General features: G+C 37.9%; 2 protein-coding genes across 3 annotated transcripts in view; one reads left to right on the top strand and one right to left on the bottom strand.

Moving 5' to 3' along the window:
- The window catches only part of LOC121386910 (BTB/POZ domain-containing protein 2-like), a 157803-nt gene that overhangs the window by 43519 nt on the left and 92585 nt on the right, over positions 1–21699 (bottom strand). The gene's annotated exons all lie outside the window — the stretch shown is intronic.
- On the top strand, positions 1274–20861 carry LOC121386912 (BTB/POZ domain-containing protein 2-like). Of its 2 annotated transcripts, XM_041517957.1 has the most exons (4): positions 1274–1395; positions 3255–3536; positions 15648–15929; positions 19152–20861. In XM_041517957.1, the coding sequence occupies exons 2-4, from the start codon at positions 3262–3264 to the stop codon at positions 20128–20130; spliced, it is 1536 nt and encodes a 511-aa protein (XP_041373891.1). In that variant the 5' UTR covers positions 1274–1395; positions 3255–3261; the 3' UTR covers positions 20131–20861. The 2 variants fall into 2 exon arrangements, with proteins under 2 accessions (XP_041373891.1, XP_041373892.1); XM_041517958.1 differs by lacking the exons at positions 1274–1395; positions 3255–3536 and adding an exon at positions 11414–11496.

The raw sequence follows: 21699 nt of genomic DNA, 5'->3' as shown, positions 1-21699 counted from the left end.
AGGCCGTGGTATGTGCTATCCTGTCTGTGGGATGGTGCATATAAAAGATCCCTTGCTACTGATAGAAAAGTGTAAAACTCAATAATCCAGTTTCTACCCACTTCCCTTTTTGACAACGTAATAAAATTGTCCCATGATGGCATACCCACATAATTTTATTAATTTGTATTATTAATTTTATTTAGCATTTATTTATATTATTATTTTATTTACTTATTTATTTTATTTTATATTATTTTAATTACTTTTATTTAGTTTGATTTCATTTTATTTCGTTTTATTTTTTATACATTATTGTAATGTTGTTTTCTGTTGAGCTTGTGGGTCTTTGCATTAATTGACTTGCACTCTGATACACGAGTGTATTCGGAAACTCCATTAATTCACATGCAATCTAATACACGAGTGCATTCGGTAACTACTAATCAAACTGACGCAAATTCAGCGAGAAAACATTTCGCTAACGTTCTCGAACTATTTGATTGGTTCTCGAAGTGCTAATTCGGTTTACTGTGTAGCGTAAAAATCAGTCTAGAGAACGTTAGCGCCGAGCGATTGACTTAGTTTACGCCAGATTTCCATGAAAAATATATATCTGCTTTACATATCAACATGACCGTAGCTAGGATGTTTTGTTGGGGGTGGGGAGGGGGGGGGGGGGGGCAACTGAGTAGTTAATAGTCTAAAACTCCTTAAACGGTTAGGAAGATAAATTTCTTTAAGTTTCTACAATTTTTTCCGATTTCATTTCCTTCATATACTTACTTTAAATATTGTATTACTATTGCATTGTCTTGTCCCCCACTCTCACCCTCCCCCAACTCTCTACACTGTGGTTTTGTACAATTAAATAGGTTGTTTTATGTTTAATGTAAATTCAGGGCTTCTAGAAAACAAATTTAATCCTTCTAGCTATGGGATCAGTGATTAAAAAACAAATTACTAGCCACGATTAAAAATTCACTAGCCTTACTTTACTTTTAAGTTAATACAATTGAACTAAATAATAGTAATAATCAGCTTAAAACACTAACATAGGTGGTTGCGGTAGCTGGGGCTACCATAATCTAGAAGTCCTGCTCCCTGTATTTCACATGTTTGTACACTGAAAAGACCATGTGTATTTTTGTGGTGGGGTGTCCTTAAACATTAATTAACTCATTCAATGTAATGAATTCATTAATTCATTCCTACCCAGTCTTCAGCGGGTTATGTAGATACAAAACGTGACTGGTTGTGTAGAAAGTACCAGCTGTATGCAAATTAGGGAAATCCCCGTGTCTGGCGATCATGGCGTATTGCAACAACGAACAAGCAGAGAATATTTCGCTTCTAGTTGACTAAGAAGAAAACTTGCTGTACGGACAGACGTCTACACACACAGACAGACCAAAGGTATGTTTAGATAGTGTAACATGGAAGACAAAATGCCGTGTTTTGTTCGATTAGTATTATTCACAGTCGGCGATCTATGAACGTTCAAGCTGTGACTAGAATCTCATGGGCGGCTTTGTTCTATAAATAGCTTATCTACACAGACGTACCCTCTCGCCCGCAACAAACCGTGGTCGGGCTGTTTCTGCTTCCTTGCACATGCCAGCCCGGGCGATCCCCTCTCCCACCCACCCCCAAACTTTTTCCTGCTGTTGACGGAGGGGCCGGTGAATGTCGACACCTGCGCTCATAACAGTCTACAACAGCTTGCTCTGAATGTGCAGGTTAGAACCTATGACCTGACCGGACCTCAGATGTTGTAGACCGTTTGATAACACTGGTGAGCGAGATAACAGCGAACAACTTCTCTCTCTCTCTCTCTCTCTCTCTCTCTCTCTCTCTCTCTCTCTCTCTCTCTCTCTCTCTCTCTCTCTCTCTCTCTCTCTCTCTCACGCCCAGCGGTACGAGATCGGGGGGGGGGGGGGGAATGGTGGTGGCACATATTTGTATCTTTATTTATATACAGTATATATCCTATGTTCGTCCGCAAGTGAAATTCCACTCGCCCATCTCTCTCTCTCTCTCTCTCTCTCTCTCTCTCTCTCTCTCTCTCTCTCTCTCTCTCTCTCTCTCTCTCTCTCTCTCTCTCTCTGTAAGGGTATTCATTACAGTACATGTGAAAAGAATATTAAAACAATTATTAATTAAACATTTTAAAATAAATGTTTACGTTCATTTTAATGCTAGTTTACCGTTAAAATTTCTCACAAACTCTAAGTCCTGGGTTTCTGAAACACGGTTTTATTGTGTGTGTGAAAACAATTAAAAATGAAGATATTAAACATTTTTAATTAAAATACGTTTACAGTTAGCTCCATTTCTCACAAAATGCAAGTCCTAAATAGATGAAGAGAGAGAGAGAGAGAGAGAGAGAGAGAGAGAGAGAGAGAGAGAGAGAGAGAGAGAGAGAGAGAGAGAGAGAGACACACACACACACACCACAAAGTACAACAGTACATTGCCCTGAAATTGCGTCTGAAATATTTTGTTTTCCTATAGTTTGCGAGGAGCCTGACCTTGACACCCACCATACTGATCTTCCTCTAGCTTGAATAATTTGCAAAAAACGAACTCAAATTGCCCTTTTTAGAATACACCCCCCCCCCCCCACACACACACACACACATCTCCCCACAACTACCCATCTCCCCTTCCCGCGTCTTTACAAAATTATGGCTTCGCCCTGCAGTATGGCTAAATGTTCCACTGGATCTGATATCATTTCCCATTGCTATAAGCTACCTGATTGATGAGTACACCCAGTAAGGTGGTTGTCGTTGTTGTTGTCGTTGTTGTTGGTGATTTGTTGTGTGTGTGTGTGTGTGTGTGTGTGTGTGTGTGTGTTCGTGTGATTTTTTTATTTAAAAATAAATAAAAAATTGTTGTTTTTTGTAGTGAATAAAACCGGCCTCGTGAAACCGGTGGTGTCGTGGCTAAGCCATCAACACAAGGTTGGTAGGTGCATGGTTCGCAATCCCGACATCGGCTCCCACCCAGAGCGAGCTTTAACGACTCAGTGGATAGGTGTAAAGCCACTACATCCTCTTCTCTCTCATTAAACACTAACAATTAACAACTAACCCCCTGGCCTGGACAGACCTCCCAAATAGCTGAGGTGTGTGCTCAGGACAGCGTGCTTGAACCTTAATTGGATATAAGCACGAAAATAAGTTGAAATTGAATGAAATGAAATGCTTATGAAAGTACATTAATATCGATTTTATTATATTTTATTTTATTTTTATTTTTATTTTTTGTAGTTCTACAATGGCAGCTAAAGATTCTGAAACCAAATCTGGATTTGCCGATAACTGGCAGCGCGGGAAGTCCCTCATAGAATGTCTGCGTTATTCACTGCAACAAAAATATCACTGTGACGTCACGTTTCAGGTCGGGAAAGACAGGAAGTCCATACCAGCTCACAGACTGATATTGACTCTTCGGAGTGGCGTGTTTGAAGCAATGCTAACTGGACCGCTGGCAGAACAAGAGAATATCGCCTTGCCGGACATAGAATCAGACATTTTCGAACAGTTCCTCATGTAAGAAATTTCAGTTTATTTGTTCCTTTTGTTGTCAGATAGACCCGACGGCTTATGTTCCATCCACTTCATACGTCCGTCCGTTAAATTTTCGATACATGTAAAAACACCAAACCTTACAAGCAAAGACAACTTGAGATAGCAATATATAACTAGTCCAGTAAATTTAAGCCAAAATGTATGTGAACCTAGAACAAATTGCTTTCTTTGTTGTTGTTTGTTTTGTTGTTTTTTATTTTCTGTTTCTTGTTGGGTTTTTTTTTTTTTTTTTGGTGTTTTTTTTTATTGTTGAGATAACCATACCGAACATTATATTCGTTCAGATAGCAGTGTATAACGTATCATTACTAGGTCACTGCGACCTATTTTACATGGTTTGCTTCACATTGAACATGAATCCTTGTCCGAGGCATTTCGTCCCAATCAATTTATATATGATCATAATGAATGAATGAATGAATGTTTAACGACACCTCAGCACGAAAAATACATCGGCTATTGGGTGTCAAGCTATGGTTAATATATGATCATAAAACCATGGACGCAAGTATAACTTTGGCTGGCGAGGTGTCACGTACAATGTGTAGGTCAAGGCGACCTACATTTCATGGCACAGCCACTTTAAAGTGAATCCTTGTTCGGCCGCTATTGTCTTTACCAATTCATGCATGGCCATCAAACAGTATATGTAAAAATGTAACACTGTTCTACGCCAGTGCACCACGACTGGTTTATCAAATGCCGTGGTATACTCTATACTGTCTATGAGATAGTCCATATAAAATAGCCCTTGCTGCAAATGGAATTTTTTTGCATATTTCCTCTCTAAGACTATATGTCAAAATCACAAAAATGTTTAACATTCAATAGCTGATGATTAATAAATCAATGTACTCAGAAGATACTGTCCTATCAACTACAGTCTGTCCTACGAACATTAACTACATCAAGTAGTCTGCCGATGAAGACGGACACGGTCAAACTCACGAATCAGCTTAAAGGAAGGGAAGGAAATGTTTTATTTAATGACGCACTCAACACATTTTATTTACGGTTATATTGCGTCGAACATATGGTTAAGGACCACACATATATTGAGGGAGCAAACCCGCTGTCGCCACTTCATGGGCTACTCTTTTCGATTAGCAGCAAGGGATCTTTTTATGCACCATCCTATAGACATGATAGCACATACCATGACATTTGATGTACCAGTCGTGGTGCACTGGATGTAATGAGAAATAGCCCAATGGGTCCAGTGCCCACTGACTGGGATCGATCCCAAACTGACCGGGCATCAAGCGAGCGCTTTACCACTGGGCTACATCTCGCCCCTTAGCTTAAATATGACAGAGCACATGTCGTTACACATCCTAACCTTGATAACTTGATGGGAATATCGTAGCATAAGGACGATAGATTCACTTGATAATTCTGTTTTAATCCAACAGAAACAAATGGTATACGTAACTTTAGCCAGTGTCTACAACCAGTCAAAGAATATACCAATCCAGTTATGAGGTGCCCCAACAATATTTTCGATAAGACAAACAGCCTGTTCTGCTGTATTATAATTGAAGGTAAAGAAGTAAAAATAATGTTTAATTGCTACACTACCAATATGGAAACAGGTCATTCAAGACATAGTACAAACGACTGGAAATAAACGTTTGGAAGTTATACTAGACAGTAGGTATCACATTAAAAGTATTCATGGCATGTGTATTAAAATAGGCTGTTATACACAACTTGTTTGTATTATATGGTAATATTGTGTTGGTATTCATCCGAAATTGTCAGCAATGAGTGAGAATGCCATCCACATTTACAATTTAAAATTTAACAAAAATGTTCCTACATATTTTTAAATATTATAGAATTTTTTTATAAGTTTGTAAATTTTAATATACAAAATATATGATAATGTAAAATGTATAAGAATAAAAGGCTGGGTAACACAATTTTCAGTATTGCCATTGATATACAGTGTGTATGACAATTAATGTTATTCTTTAAAGATTGAGATATATGGACGCTATACTTGATTCAAAGAACGCAATCGGACTTTTGTATTTATCCAAAAAATATGACGTAACACCCCTGGAACAGAAGTGTCTGGCGTATTTGGAGTCATCGATATCGTCACATAATGCCTGCGTCGTGATGGAACAGGCCCATTTCTATGACGAACACGACTTGAAGGTCAAGGCTGTGAAATATATCTGCGAAAACGGCAACACAGTTCTAAAATCGCCTGGCTTCACTGATCTGTGCCACTCGTGTGTTCTCGAGATCACGGAAACAGACGAACTGGTCGCATCTGAGGAGGAAGTATTTGAAGCCGTGAACGCTTGGAGTGAGGCGGAATGCAGACGACAAGGAAGGGAGATAACCCATGGTAACAAGAGGAGTGCACTCGGGAAGGCGTTGATGAACGTGAGGTATTGTCTTCTTGGTCAGAAGTATTTTGTGGATAGCGTTTCACCAAATAAACTGCTGACAGAAAGTGAAGAAATCACAATATTCAAAAACTTCATCTCTCCCGATAAATCTGTTTTACCTTTCAAAAAAGGAGCGCAGATGCAGGACAGGAAAGCTTATTACTGCTAAACTGTTTGAAAAAGACATTAAGAACTTGTATACTCCTTCTTCTGCTGAGTACAGAACTGTGTTTTGTGTTAATCAAACCTGTGCTCTGCAAGGCTTTAACATCAAGGATGGATCATCTGGATTCAGAGCCTTTGTGTGTGATGAAGATACTGGTGCCGTTGTAGGTGAGACAAGTGATGGAAAGAGAACAGGGCGTCGTGTTGAGTTCCCGGATCAAGTCAGGATTGTCAAAGACGGGAAATACAGTCTAGTAGTTAAGTACCATGGAGGACATTCGATTCATTATGGTGGAGTATGCGACATAGCAGAAGACAGATACTTTGCCTGCCGCTTCTTAAATTACACTCTAATCAGTTCTAATGTGGTACTGAGCTTAGTCTTTCGAGTTTAATGAGGTTGTTGTTGTACCCTGTTTACAACTTTAGCGTTGTGACATCGATACACATAGCGATGACCAATTCTTACACGTCACACAAGCATGACGGTGAAAATACACATAGCGAACAAACAGTTTGACACAAAGAATAAGCATGACGGTAGCACACACAAATGTAAAACAAACACTGTTGCAATCAAGAAAAACAAACTAGCATGGAAAATGTACCTTTTGAGCGAGATGCAAAATCACTTTAGTAAGTGGATGGAAAAATATTTATGCGAGACCCTACGAATAAAAATATTGTTAACACGTCTGAATAATCTAGTCGACTAATTTTCTGTTTGTCATCCTGGTCGTCTCGGTGAATATTCTACAATGCTTTTTTTTTCTAGTCAGTCATGTTTTTTTTTTCAATTCACTAGAAATATTGTTGCCTACGGTTGTAGGATAAAAAAAAGAAGAAGAGGAAGGGAAATTAAAAACAAACTATCAAAGAAGAAGAAAACAAAAACGGGTGGTAACACACCAATTTGTGACAGCTACAAGCTACAATACTACAGTACATTACGTGTCTTGGATGAAAAACCTGAACAGAAAATCGCCAAGACCACTCGTCACCCCAAATGACATCGATGACTAACATTGGGGTCCAGAGTGAGCCGATACAGCAACAGTATTACATAACATGACTTGTATCGTTCCACACCTGGATATGTTTGCAAGGCCTAAACGAAAATTGTTAAAAAAAAAAAATCAGGAACATGCTGAAAGTTTTTTTTTGTTACCTATGGACGTTCGACTTTGTTTCTTGTAGATTTTAGCTTATATATCGTATGCAATCAAGAAATAAGAACAAAATAATGCATTGAAACAATACATACATATATTACATAGTTTATTACACCGCGGTGGAAAAGATATCCATGTGATATTTATCGTCTCTACACATTGTGGAATATGCCTTTTGAAAGGTCATGACCTCTGATCAGGTGATCGACTAGGTCAAACAGTACAACTCATAGATGTTTATAAAATCTACTTTATTAAATTTTGTGAGTTCAAATTGTATTATATTTTTAAAAAACTTACAATCCCTCTCCAAACCTCCCCCAAAGTTCCCTTTGCATTCCAACTCATGTCATTGCCCCCACCCCACCCCCCACCCCAAACCCGCCCCCAAATGGATTTTCTGGATCCGCCACTGTGTACATATGCGAAGGAAATGATATTTAAATGTAACTATTTCATGAACCCACGCAAAAAGACGTATAGAGCCATATTATTATTATCATCATTAAAATAAGCCGTAGCCTATTAAGATTCAAAGAACTATTTAGTTATTTGAAATTAAAAGAGAAAATAAGCAAACAGACATCTCCAATATCACTACATACTGTTTAAAATGCTGCATTATAAAAAATCTTATTACTGTATTAAATTTTGATCATGTCTTCATTTTAAAATGTGTGTATAGCTATTTTTAATTACATGTATGTTTGTATATATTCTGCGAAGAACCCCAGTTGTCATCTTGTCACTGTAAATACCCATTGTACAATAATTCCTCATATGATGTCGTTTGACGGTCTGAGTGTACCGAAATAAAGATTCAAAGTGTCATGTAGTAATTTTATTTGGGAATGGATTTGTTGTTATTGGTGATTAAATATGTAGAAAATGACTCCAGATTTAGCCTTTTTGTGTGTGTGTGTGTTTTATTTCTAATTATTTACAAAGTTTGAAGCATGAATTTTTTTTTTATTGATTCAGATATACATGATCCCAGCCAGTGCTCCACGACTGGTATATATATATCAAAGGCCGTTGTAGGCTATGTGCTATTATGTGTGTGGTATAGTGCATATAAAAGATCCCTTGTTACTAATGAAAAAAATGTAGCGGGTTTATTTATTGTGTCCAAATTTGTGACGATTTTCACGGTTAGTGCATCCGAATAGATCAATTTTGCCGACTGTTTTGGCTGCGGGATTATGTTCCGAAATGCCAGGAAATCGCATCTCCGTGCATCTAAAATCCTTTTTTTTTTTTACGGGGGAGGGCTCTTGACGCGCGCGGTCGGGGGCTTCGCCCCTCCGCCGGTCTGATGCCCCCTATTTTTTATTATTATTATTATTTGGGTTCTTTTTTTTGGGGGGGGGGGCGGAAACCCTGTAGCACCCCTGTTGAAAACAGATTATGTACATTGTGCGAAGGAAACGCTATTTAAATTTAACTCTTTCATGAACACACGCAAAAAGACGTATAGAGCCATATTAGTATTAGTGGTAGTGGTAGTGGTAGTGGTAGCGGTAGTGGTAGTGGTAGCGGTAGTGGTAGTGGTAGCGGTAGTGGTAGTAGTAGTAGTATGAAACCTAGCATATTAAACTTCAAAGAACTATTTCGTTGCAATAGCATAAGCACCCTTCATAAAATGTAAAAATGCATTGAAATTAAAAGAGAAAATAAGCAAACCTTAAACAGACTTCTCCAATATCACTACACACTGTTTAAAATGCTGAATTATAAAAAATCTTATTACTGTATTAAATTTTGATCACGTCTTCATTTTAAAATGTGTGTATAGCTAATTTTAATTATGTTTGTATATATTCTGCGAAGAACCCCAGTTGTCATATTGTCACTGTAAATACCCATTGTACAATAATTCCACATATGATGTCGTTTGACGGTCTGAGTGTACCGATATAAAGCTTCAAAAGTTCGTGTACATGTATTAATTTTATTTGGGGATGGATTTGTTGTTATTGGTGATTAAATATGTAGGAAATAACTTCTTAGTTGACGTTTTAGTTTCGTTTGTGTGTGTGTGTGTGAGTGCGTGCGTGCGTGCGTGTATGTCTGTGTGTGTGTTTTATTTCTAATTATTTACAAAGTTTGAAACATGAAAAATCTGTATATTGATTCAGATATACATGATCCCAGCCAGTGCTCCACGACTGGTATATACACCAAAGGCCGTTGTAGGCTATGTGCTATTATGTGTGTGGTATAGTGCATATAATAGATCCCTTGTTAATAATGGAAACAAATGTAGCGGGTTTCCTTTTTCAAGATTATATGTCAAAATTACCGACTGTTTGACATCCAATAGCCGATGATCAATGAATAAATGCGCTACAGTGGCGTCGTTAAACAAAACAAACTGGGGTTTTTCTCCAGATATACAGCAATACATCGTGTGATAATAAATACTATAAAATACTAATAATAAAAACAAACTGGGTTTTTTCTCCAGATATACAGCAATACAGCGTGTGATAATGAATACTATAAAATACTAATAATAAAAACAAACTGGGTTTTTTCTCCAGATATACAGCAATACAGCGTGTGATAATGAATACTATAAAATACTAATAATAAAAACAAACTGGGTTTTTTCTCCAGATATACAGCAATACAGCGTGTGATAATAAATACTATCAAATACTACTAATAAAAACAAAAGAATATCAAAAAAAAAAAAAAAAAAAAAAACCAACAATACTCTCACATTTTTTTAAATGTTACATTTCTTCTCTTTGTACTATCGAGTGTCTATTCTTAATCTTTTGTCAAGGTATTAGTATATAGAGTAACACTGTCGGCCATTTTGAAAACAAACCTCATTTTTTAGCCCCACCCACATTGTTTGGAGGAGTCACCCCATCTCATTTACGGGACGAGACGTAGCCTAGTGGTAAAGCGCTTGCTTGATGCGCGGTCGGTTTGGGATCGAACACCGTCGGTGGTCCCATTGGGCTATTTCTCGCTCTAGCCAGTGTACCACGACTGGTATATAAAAGGCCGTGGTATAGTTATCCTGTCTATGGGATGATGCATATAAAAGATCCCTTGCTGCTAATCGAAAAAGAATAGCCCATGAAGTAGCGACAGCGGGTTTCCTCCTTCAATATCTGCGTGGTCCTTAACCATATGTCCGACGCCATATAACCGTAAACAAAATGTGTTGAGTGCGTCGTTAAATAAAACATTTCCTTCCTTCCCAGCTCATTTTGTCCAGTGGGTATCAGCTATCTACAGCCAATGGCTTTTGTGTGCGGATTTTCACACAATGAAACGAACAAAGGTTTCTTTAACAAAAATAGGTAATTTGCATATACCATGTGTCGGGGGCGGGACATACCTCAGTGGTACATGGTTCGCTTGATGCGCGGTCGGTTTGGGATCGATCCCCGTCAGTGGGCCCATTCTCGTTCCAGCCAGTGCACCATGTCTGGTATATCAAAGACCGTGGTATGTGTTATCTTGTCTGTGGGATGGTGCATACAAAAGATCCCTTGCTACTAATAGAAAAATGTAGCGGGTTTCCTCTATACGACATGACAAAATTATCAAATGTTTGACATCCAATTGCCGATAATTAATATATCAATGTGCTCTAGTGGTGTTGTAAAACAAAACAAACACACTTTATATCATAGGTTAGTGCCCCGGCAACGACGGTTTGATTTAACTACTACAAAAGCGATTATATTTCAATAAATAACATTAAAACGTAAAACCAGCCATAGTGCAGCTAGGAAAATATGTGTAAAAGTCTGTCCATAAATTATCCAGTTTCTACCCACTTCCCTTTTTACAACGTAATACAATTGTCCCAGATGACATACCCACATAATGTATGTATGTATCTATGTATGCCCACAAATGACTGTCGGAAATCAACTGCATTAATTGACTTGCAATATTACGGGCACTTTTGTTTATTTCGGGGCAAAATCAGCCCCCCCCCCCCCCCCCCCCCCCATAAAAAAATGGGAACCCATACGCCTATGTATGTGTACATATAAAACGTAACCAACTGTATAGAAAGTATAAGCTGTATGCAAATTAGGGAGATCCCCGTATCACCTGAGCGTTACTAGCGAAACAAACAGGAAATACTTCGCTACCAAGCTAAGAAAATCCGCTGTAAGGACAAACAGACGATCGGACACAGAGGAAACGGTAAATGTACGGTTAGGTAGTGAACAGCATGGTCTAAAAACATCTTACACAGACTTGTATCGTATTAGGTTAACACACAATACGCGTACCGATAAACAAGCTGTGACTAGACACACGGGATATATGTATAGGTTATTTATATTACAAGGAGTACACCACCAATTCAAATACCATAGACGACAATAGTAACATGTGGTTAAAACTCCTACATGCAGACAATCTAATTAAAATTAGCTCCACTGGTTAATTAGAAAATTCTGGATCCGCCCTGCACTATGGCTAAATGTCTCACTGGATCTAATATCATTTCCCATTACGATAAGCCAGGAAGGTGGTTGTCGATGTTGTTGTTGTTGTCATTGGTGTTCATGGTTTATTTTATTTTTTGTGGGGGGATTTGGTGTTTGTGTGTGTGTGTGATTTTTTTTTGATTATTATTATTATTTTTTTTTTTTTGTAGTGAGCGTTGGTTGCTAATGAAACCGGCCTCGTGAAACCGGTGGTGTCGTGGTTCAGCTATCGTACATAAGGCTGATAGGTACAGGGTTTGCAACCCGGTACCGGTGTAGCATTTAATTTGCACTCCCCAAGAATATGCACTCCCCAGTCATTATTATACGTATAATTTGCACTCCCTCAGTTATTATTATACGTATAATACGCACTCCTCTTGAATTATTTGCACTCCCCTAGGTATTATTATACATATAATGTGCACTAATTATATTTTCTAATGGTTTTGGGATGGCGAATCTACCTATAAGTGATTGTGGTGCTAGATTCAAAGCCCCATGGGCTCTTATACCCCCTAATGTTAACTTTTTTGTGAAAAATGAACTAGCTAAAATAGATCTACCAGTATTTAAAAATACTATTTTTAGGATTATCATGGGGGAAAAATACCATAACTATTTACAAATATTTACAGAAGGCTCTAAAGACCCCATAACTGTTAGGACGGGTATGGCCTTTGCCGTCAAAGAATTAAATGGATATAGTCATTTTAGAGCCAGACTGACTGATAATGTTTCTGTCTACACCACGGACCTGTTGGCTATTCAATATGCCCTGGTGTGGATATTAAACAATTATAAAAAAAAAAATTGGCGACCAAAACAAATTTATTATCCTCTCTGACAGCCTAATTGCCCTCAACGCCGTAGATGGCTTCCATAGTGTCAGGCCGGAAATCATTAAAACGATAATTAGCTTTTATAACAAAATTATTCAAAACGGAGTCGAGGTCGTCTTCGAGTGGGTACCGGTCCATGTGGGTATTCATGGGAACGAGACCGCTGATCAATATGCCAAAAAAGCTTTATCGGATGATAAAGTCAAGATAAACATTAAATATAATTATAAAGAAATTAACTCAATTATTGTGCCATGCATTGACCGCTTGTGGCAAACAGACTGGAACCACAGGACGAGAGCATGGCACGCCAGTATTAACCAAATGTCTCCTCACAGGGCCCCATATCTTTCAGTATAAAAACCACTAAAATAATAGCTAGATTACGCATGGGTGTCTCAATAGGTCTTAAGTAAATCAAATTTAAAATGAAAAATAATAAACAGTCCAAATTGCAACCACTGCAATACTGTAGAAGATATGTCACTACTTATTCTTCTGCAATCAGTACAAAAGCAATAGAATTCAATTATTACTATTATTTTATAAAAACAATATTCCCTTTACCCCAAATAATTTACCCAAATCCTAATAAACAACTAAAACCAACAATTGATATATTATTAATGGTCTATGTTTTGGAGACAAATATAGATATTTAAATATATTTTAAGTTATTTATAAATATTTATTTATCATTAACTAATTTCTGAGTAATTAGGTTCAGTTGATAATTTTACACTAAATATTTTATTGTACGATGTAGCCATGGTTTTGCTGGACACCTACCAGTTAAAGGGATTCCCTTTAGCGACTATGGTTGCGAATGAATAAATGTTTAACGACACCCCAGCACGAAAAATACATCGCCTATTGGGTGTCAAACTATGGTAATGCAAACAAATAAAGTGATGATCAACATCACTAAAAAAATTCAAGTTTTAAATAAAAACAGTGTAAAGAACTGTGCAAAAATACAAATATCACAGATAGATACTGACATTTGCTCAAAATTTCAGTTGTGTCTCGAAAAAAACAAGGGGATTTGTGCTGTATTGACCATTCTCAAAGAGAATGTTACACCCCTGCACCCCTGCACCACGGCGGGGAATGGTTGCGTTATTAATTAATTATGTTTGATGATAATACTGTTCTTTGTCATCCAATCGCTCTCCTCGGTGGTCTATCTATTAATGTGATGGTTGTATTAATTGATTATTAGTAATTAATTAATTAGTATTTTTAATTTAATTAATTTAAATCGAATTAACTAATTTCCTTTTTTTTAATTTGTTTTTCTTATATTTTTTATTTTACAAATTAATTTGTTTTTCCGTGTGTCTTATGTTTAATCGGGACACAGTAGCTTCAATCCGTAGCGCATATCGATCGATATTTCCAGTGTACAGCCCGCTCTGCTGACTCTGACGTCAGGGCCAGGTCGGGCTTGGTGTCAACACTCTGCACGTATCGATCGGTTGCGCGACGCCCAATGAACAATAAAACATTTCTTCTAACTACGGCTCTTATGTAGCTAGGCTACTACCGTTTTGTTTATTATAATAAAAGAAAGAAAGAAATGTTTTATTTAACGACGCACTCAACACATTTTATTTACGGTTATATGGCGTCAGACATATGGTTAAAGACCACACAGATTTTGAGAGGAAACCCGCTGTCGCCACTACATGGGCCACTCTTTCCGATTAGCAGCAAGGGATCTTTTATTTGCGCTTCCCTTGCTGCTAATCGGAAGAGTAGCCCATGTAGTGGTCCTTAGCCATATGTGTGGTCCTTAACCATATGTCTGACGCCATATAACCGTAAATAAAATGTGTTGAGTGCGTCGTTAAATAAAACATTTCTTTCTTTTGTTTCCTTAATCAACTTGGTTGCCAAGATTGGATCGAGCTGCGGTTGGACACAGTGGTGGGGGGGGGGGGGGGGGGTGGGGGTGATGCCGGAGGATAGGTTTTTTTTGGGCCATAGGGCGTAGGCGGTTTGGCCTTAGGTTCTGCGTAAGTTCTGGCCTCCCCTCTTGTATAATTGTATAGAAAGTACAAGCTGTATGCAAATTAGGGAGATCCCCATATTACATGAGCGTTACTAGCGAAACAAGCAGGAAATACTTCGCTACCAAGCTAAGAAAATCTGCTGTAAGGATAAACAGACGATCGGACACAGAGAAAACGGTAAATGTACGGTTAGGTAGTGAACAGCATGGTCTAAAAACATATTACACAGACTTGTATCGTATTAGGTTAACACACAATACGCGTACAGAGAAACAAGCTGTGACTAGACAGACGGGATATATGTATAGGTTATTTATAGTACAAGGAGTACACCACCAATTCAAATACCATAGACGATAATAGTAACATGTGGCTAAAACTACTATATGCAGCCAATCTAATTAAAATGAGTTCCACTGGTTAATTACAAAATTCTGCATCCGCCCTGCACTATGGCTAAATGTCTCACTGGATCTAATATCATTTCCCATAACGATAAGCCAGGAAGGTGGTTGTCGATGTTGTTGTTGTCATTGGTGTTCATGATTTGTTGTTTTTTTGTGGATGATTCTGTGTGTGTGTGTGTGTGTGTGTGTGTGTGTGTGTGTGTGTGTGTGTGTGTGTGTGTGTGTGTGTGATTTTTATTTTTTGGTGGTGAGTATTGGTTGGTAATGAAACCTGCCTCGTGAAACCGGTGGTGCCGTGGTTCAGCTGTCGCACATAAGGCTGATAGGTACAGAGTTCGCAACCCGGTACCGGCTCCCACCCGTAGCGAGTTATAACGACTCAGTGGGAAGGTGTAAGACCACTACACACTATTCTCTCTCACTAACCACTAACAATTAACAACTAACCCACTGTCCTGGACAGACAGCGTGATTGAATCTTAATCGGACATAAGCACGAAAATAAGTTGAAATGAAATTAAATGCTAATGAAAGTACATCAATATCGATTTTATTAAAAAAATATTATTGTTATATTAATTTTTTTTTTTTTTGTAGTTGTACAATGGCAGCTAAAGATTCTGAAGGCAAATTTGGATTTGCCAATAACTGGCAGCGCGGGAACTCTCTCAAAGAATGTCTGCGTTATTCACTGCAACAAAATTCTCACTGTGACGTCACGTTCCAGGTCGGGGAAGACAGGAAGTCCATACCAGCTCACAGACTGATATTGACTCTTCGGAGTAGCGTGTTTGAGGCAATGCTAACTGGACCGCTGGCAGAACAAGAGAATATCGCCGTGCCGGACGTAGATTCAGACATTTTCGAACAGTTCCTCATGTAAGATATTTCAGTTTATTTGTTCCTTTTGTTGTCAGATAGACCCGTTGGCGTGGACGGCTTATGTTCCATCCACTCCATACGTCCGTCCGTTACTTTTCGATACATGTTAAAACACCAAACCTTACAAGGAAAAACAACTTGAGATGGCAATATATAACTAGTGCAGTAAATTTAAATGTATGTGAACCTAGAACAAATTGCAACGGAAGGGGTGTTTTTTGTTTTGTTTGTTTGTTTTGTTGGGTTGTTTTTGTGTGGGGTTTGTTTTGTTTTTGTTGGGGGGGGGGGGGGGGGGGGGGGGGGGGGTTGGGGTTTTGGGGTTGTTTTTGTTTTTTTGTTTCTTGGGGGGTTTTTTTGTTTAGTTTTTTTGGATATTGTTGAGATGACCATACCGAACATTATATCCATTGAGATATCAGAATATAACGTATCATTACTAGGTCACTGCGACCTATTTTTCATGGTTTGCTTCACATCAAAATAATTCCTTCTCCGAGGCATTTCATCCCAATCAATTTATATATGATCATAAAACCATGCACGCAAGTATACCGTTGGCTGGTGATGTTTCACGTACATTTTCTAGGTCAAGACGACCTACTTTTCATGATTTACGCCAGTTTAAAGTGAATCCTTGTTCGGCCGCTATGTTCTTTACCAGTTCATGCATGACCATCAAACAGTATATGTAAAAATGTAACACTGTTCCACGTCAGTGTATCACGACTGGTGTATCAAATGCCGTGGTATACTCTCTACTGTCTATGGGATAGTCCATATAAAATAGCCCTTGCTACTAATGGAAAAATGTAGCATGTTTCCTCTCTAAGACTATATGTGAAAATTACCCAATGTCTAACATCCAATAGCCGATGATTAATAAGTCAGTGTGCTCAGAAGATACTGTCCTATCAACTACATTATGTCCAATGAACATTAGCTACATCAGGTAGACTGCCGATGAAGACGGACAGTGCCAAACTCACGAATCAGCTTAAAGGAAGGGAAGGACATGTTTTATTTAACGACGCACTCAACACATTTGTTTTTCGGTTATATGGCGTCAAACATATGGTTAAGGACCACACAGATATTGAGGGAAGAAAGGGACCATATTTATGCACCATCCTATAGACATGATAGCACATACCATGGCCCTTGGTGTACCAGTCGTGGTGCACTGGATGGTACGAGAAATAGCCCAATGGGCCCAATGCCCACTGACTGGGATCGATCCCAAACTGACCGCGCATCAAGCGAGCGCTTTACCACTGGGCTACGTCTCGCCTCCTTAGCTTAAATATGACAGAGCACCTGCCGTTACACATCCTGACCTTGATAACTTGATGAGAATATCGTAGCATAAGGACAATAGATTCACTTTATAATTCTGTTTTAATCCAACAGAAAAAAAAAATGGTATACCTATATTTAGCCAGTGTTTACAACCTCTCAAAGAATATACAAATCCAGTTATGAGGTGCCACAAAAATATGTTCGATAACACAAATAGCCTTTTTGTGCTATATTATAATTGAAGGTCAAGTTTATGTCAACATCTTTTTAATTGCTACACTGTCAATATGGAAAAAAGGTCATTGACGATATAGTAAACAAAGACTGGTAATAAACTTTTGTAAGTTATACTAGACAGTAGGTATCACATTAAAAGTATTCATGTCATGTGTATTAACAAAGTCTGCTATACACAACGTGTTTGTATTATATGGTAATATTGTGTTGGTATTCATCCGAAATTGACAGCAATGAGTAAGAATGCCATCCACATTTACAATTCAAATTTTAACAAATATAATTTATTTTGTAACTTTATAAATGTTAATACATGTATACATGATAATGTAAAATGTATAAGAGTAAAAGGTTGGATAGCACAATTTTCAGTAAAGATTGAGATATATGGACAGGTCTTTTGAACAGATAAAAGTGAAATATGTATGCACATATGGTTTATAGATACACACACACAATGTGCATATTTTTATGCCCTAAAACGACATATCACCATGACAAAACATCTTTACACATGTTGTTTTGCATTAAATTGTCTTCACATGATCACACCAGTAGTTCAGTATCATACAGTAACAGGTAGTGATTTATTTGAACCACACAGACGATTAGATATGACCCCAGGGTGGTATTACAAAGGCCGCCATCTTGAATTCAAGATGGCCACCAATATTATGATGGAAAAAACAGTGGGTTTATTCATGTTAGGTATGCAAAGAACCTAAAAAAAGTACATTCCGTCTGCCTCCCCTGTATTTATGAGCCTAGCTATTATATGTCGTCGTCAAATTGTAAAGTGTTTTGTACAGCACCATCCCTACAACTCATTGATTAATGAATCATCAGGTATTGGATGCTTAAAGTTTGGCAGTTCTGATATGGTCTTCACGGGAAACCTACCTCCATTAGTAGCAAGGGATATTTTATATAGTGTGCACTTACTCACTTGCCATGACCTTTGATACACCAGTTGTGATAGTTGCATTGTGTTCATTAATTTGTTATATTTTTTTATGAAAAATAATCATGAATTAATTGAAACATGTTATATAGTTGCATGCTATGGCTGATAAATAATATATGTTGGGCAAAAATGGCGGCCATTTTTAATTTTAGCCATAAATAATAGCACTTATAAGAAACTTAGGAACTAGTAATATACTGGTTCTTAACTATATCAGGGAACAAATGAGCCTAGTACTATTTATTTCCCTGTTTGGTCCATAGTAGACCTAATGTTCCTGGACTAAGATACCTATATGTAAACAAATACGCCAACGGTAAATTCTGAGTAACCAATTTAAACGTTGTTCGAAATTAAACAAAAATATCTGGTAGAGCAATTCACCTTGCAGTTGCATTTTAAATTTTTAAAGAACGAACTGTGTTATAATGTGTTCTGCATTGTTAAACATATATGAAGCTGCACAAAATTGACTAACGGTAAACGACTCGTAACCGACAGTCATTAATAAAAGACAAAATAATAATAACTATTCGCTCTTCTTGTGCTAATACTATTTGTTGTTACGACAGTACCGATAGTCGTTGTCAATCCCAGACACTGCTAAAATACACACTGATGTTAAAATATCACAAATAATATATTCATTGGTTGTGTTATGGTTTCAATCCAAACTCAATGTTTGATAATAATAGGCCATGCTCTTCCTCTTTTTTTTTTAGGTTCCTATATACCGATGACGCTATACTTGATACAGCGAAAGCAATCGGACTTTTGTATTTATCCAAAAAATATGACGTAACGCCCCTGGAACAAAAGTGTCTGGCGTATTTGGAGTCATCGATATCGTCACATAACGCCTGCGTCGTGATGGAACAGGCCCATTTCTATGACGAACACGACTTGAAGGTCATGGCTATGGAATATATCTGTAAAAACGGCAACACAGTTCTAGAATCACCTGGATTCACTGATCTGTGTCACTCGTGTGTTCTCGAGATCACGGAAAGAGACGAACTGGTCGCATCTGAGGAAGAAGTATTTGAAGCCGTGAATGCTTGGAGTGAGGCGGAATGCCGACGACAAGAAAGGGAGATAACCCCAGTTAACAAGAGGAGTGCACTCGGGAAGGCGTTGATGAACGTGGGGTATTCTCTTGTTGGTCAGAAGTATTTTGTGGATAGGGTCTCACCAACTAAGCTCCTGACAGAAAGTGAAGACATCACAATCTTAAAAAACTTCATCTCTCCCGATACATGTGTTTTACCTTTCAGAAAGGAGCCCAGATGCAGGACTGTAAACCTTATTACTGCTAAACAGCTTAAATGCGTCTTTATGAACGTCTATATTTCTTATTCTGCTGAGTACAGAAGTGTGTTTTGTGTTAATCAAAAGTGTGCTCTACAAGGCTTTAACATCGAGTGTGAATCATTTGGATTCAGAGCCTTTGTGTGCGATAAAGATACTGGTGCCGTTGTAGGTGAGACAAGTGATGGAAAGAGAACAGACTATCTTATTGAGTTCCCGGATCCAGTCAGGATTGTCAAAGACAGAAAATACAGTCTAGTTGTTCAGTGTCATGAAGGACATTGGGCTCCGTGTGGTACATTAAGCGACATAGCAGAAGACGGAGACTTTGCCTGCCGCTTCTTAAATAACACTCATAAGCAGGTGGTACCGAGCTTAGTCTTTCGAGTTTAATGTTGTTGTTTTACCCCGTTTACAACTTTATCGTTGTGACATCGATACACATAAACAAGACGGTGAGAATAACAAATATAAAACAAAAACTGAAACAAAGAAGAAGAAACTAGCAAACACAAATGTACGTTGTACACGTGTTGCAAAATCATCAAACAAAGTGCATGGAAAATATATTTGTGCGAGTTGTCTTTAGTTAGTAGACAGACAAAAAGGTTATGTGAGACCCTACGAATTTTAATATTGTTAACATGTCAGAATAATCTAATCGACTAATTTTCTGTTTGTCATCCTGGTCGTCTTGGTGAATATTATCCAATGCTCTTTATATAGTCATATTTTTTGCAACTCACTAGAAATATTGTTTCCCACGGAATGGGTGTAGGATAAAAAAATTAAGAAAAGAAGAGGAAGGAAAGAAAACAAAAACACAAATCTGTGAGAGCCTTCAATACTACAATACATTTCCAGTCTTTCGGATGAAAAACCTGAACAAAAAATCACCAAGACCACTCGTCACCGCAAATGACAAATAACAATAATGGAATATTTTTGTTGTGAGGTCACGATCTCTGATCAGGTGATCGACTATGTCACACAGTACAACTCATAGATGTTTTTAAAATCTACTTTATTAAAATTACCCGAAAAAGTATGCACCATCCTTCTGAAATTCAGAACATGTAATCATTATTATTTACCCATAGCAACAGGATGCCGGAATAGCACAGGGTTTGATACAGACGGGGGGGGGGGGGGGGGGGGGGGGGGGTATCCGCCCATTATGGCAAAATCATGGAGGGGTATCCCACCCATCAATCTGCTGAGCAGTGGGGTTTTTAAGGTAATTTTTAGCTCTTAGCATAACATTTTCTAAGAAAATGCTAGGTAGAGAGAATATGTTAATTAGGAAATGTTAATTATCTAGCTGTTTTGCATGTTTTTGGCTTGGGAACAACAGCCAATAGGCGGATGAAAGCTGCTACACGTCGCAGAACGCGTCGCCGATTCATATACAGTGAAACCTCTCAAGACCGGACCCTCTGTAAACCAGAATTGCCTCGAAACCGGACGTTTTAGACAATCCCTTTTTAAAAGCCAGGACAGAACTAAACCTCTCTAAACCGGATCCCTCTTATAACCGGACATTTGTCTTGGTCCCAAGGGTGTCCTGGTTAGAGGGGTTTCACTGAAGAAGTATTTGTATAGAAGGTTATATTTGTGTACTAAATATTTATGAGATGACAAGGAAACAAAAACATGATAATTGTTTATACAACTGATTTTATTTCACAAGATGCATGAACAGTAACGATAATTTGTGATTGTACGTAGAGAAACTGAAGGAGGCAGAGAAGTAAATCAACCAATGAGCGTTAGATTGTATACGAATGTAGGACGCTGTTAATTCAGCTCATTTTGAAAAAAAATACCAATGTGGTATGCAATTGAGGAAGAAATTTGATTTTTGACAAAAATTACACTTGCATATGTTGACAACAACTTTTTGCTTTTATGTTAATATAGTCGACAGTGTATTATTATTTACTTCTCTGCCACCTGAAATTA

The sequence above is a fragment of the Gigantopelta aegis genome, chromosome 12 (assembly GCF_016097555.1).
Source record: "Gigantopelta aegis isolate Gae_Host chromosome 12, Gae_host_genome, whole genome shotgun sequence".
In the NCBI taxonomy this organism is placed as follows: Eukaryota; Metazoa; Mollusca; class Gastropoda; order Neomphalida; family Peltospiridae; genus Gigantopelta; species Gigantopelta aegis.
The sequence above is the reverse complement of the archived record's forward strand: the minus strand, read 5'-3'. Positions and strand labels throughout refer to the sequence as shown.

What these genes read in the sequence shown, in the direction of transcription:
- LOC121386912 (XM_041517957.1), top strand. Translation starts at nt 3,262, where the DNA reads ATGGCAGCTAAAGATTCTGAAACCAAATCTGGATTTGCCGATAACTGG. An exon ending in ATTTTCGAACAGTTCCTCAT is followed by an intron (nt 3,537 to 15,647) that starts GTAAGAAATTTC and finishes TTTTTTTTGTAG; the next exon opens with TTGTACAATGGCAGCTAAAG. An exon ending in ATTTTCGAACAGTTCCTCAT is followed by an intron (nt 15,930 to 19,151) that starts GTAAGATATTTC and finishes TTTTTTTTTTAG; the next exon opens with GTTCCTATATACCGATGACG.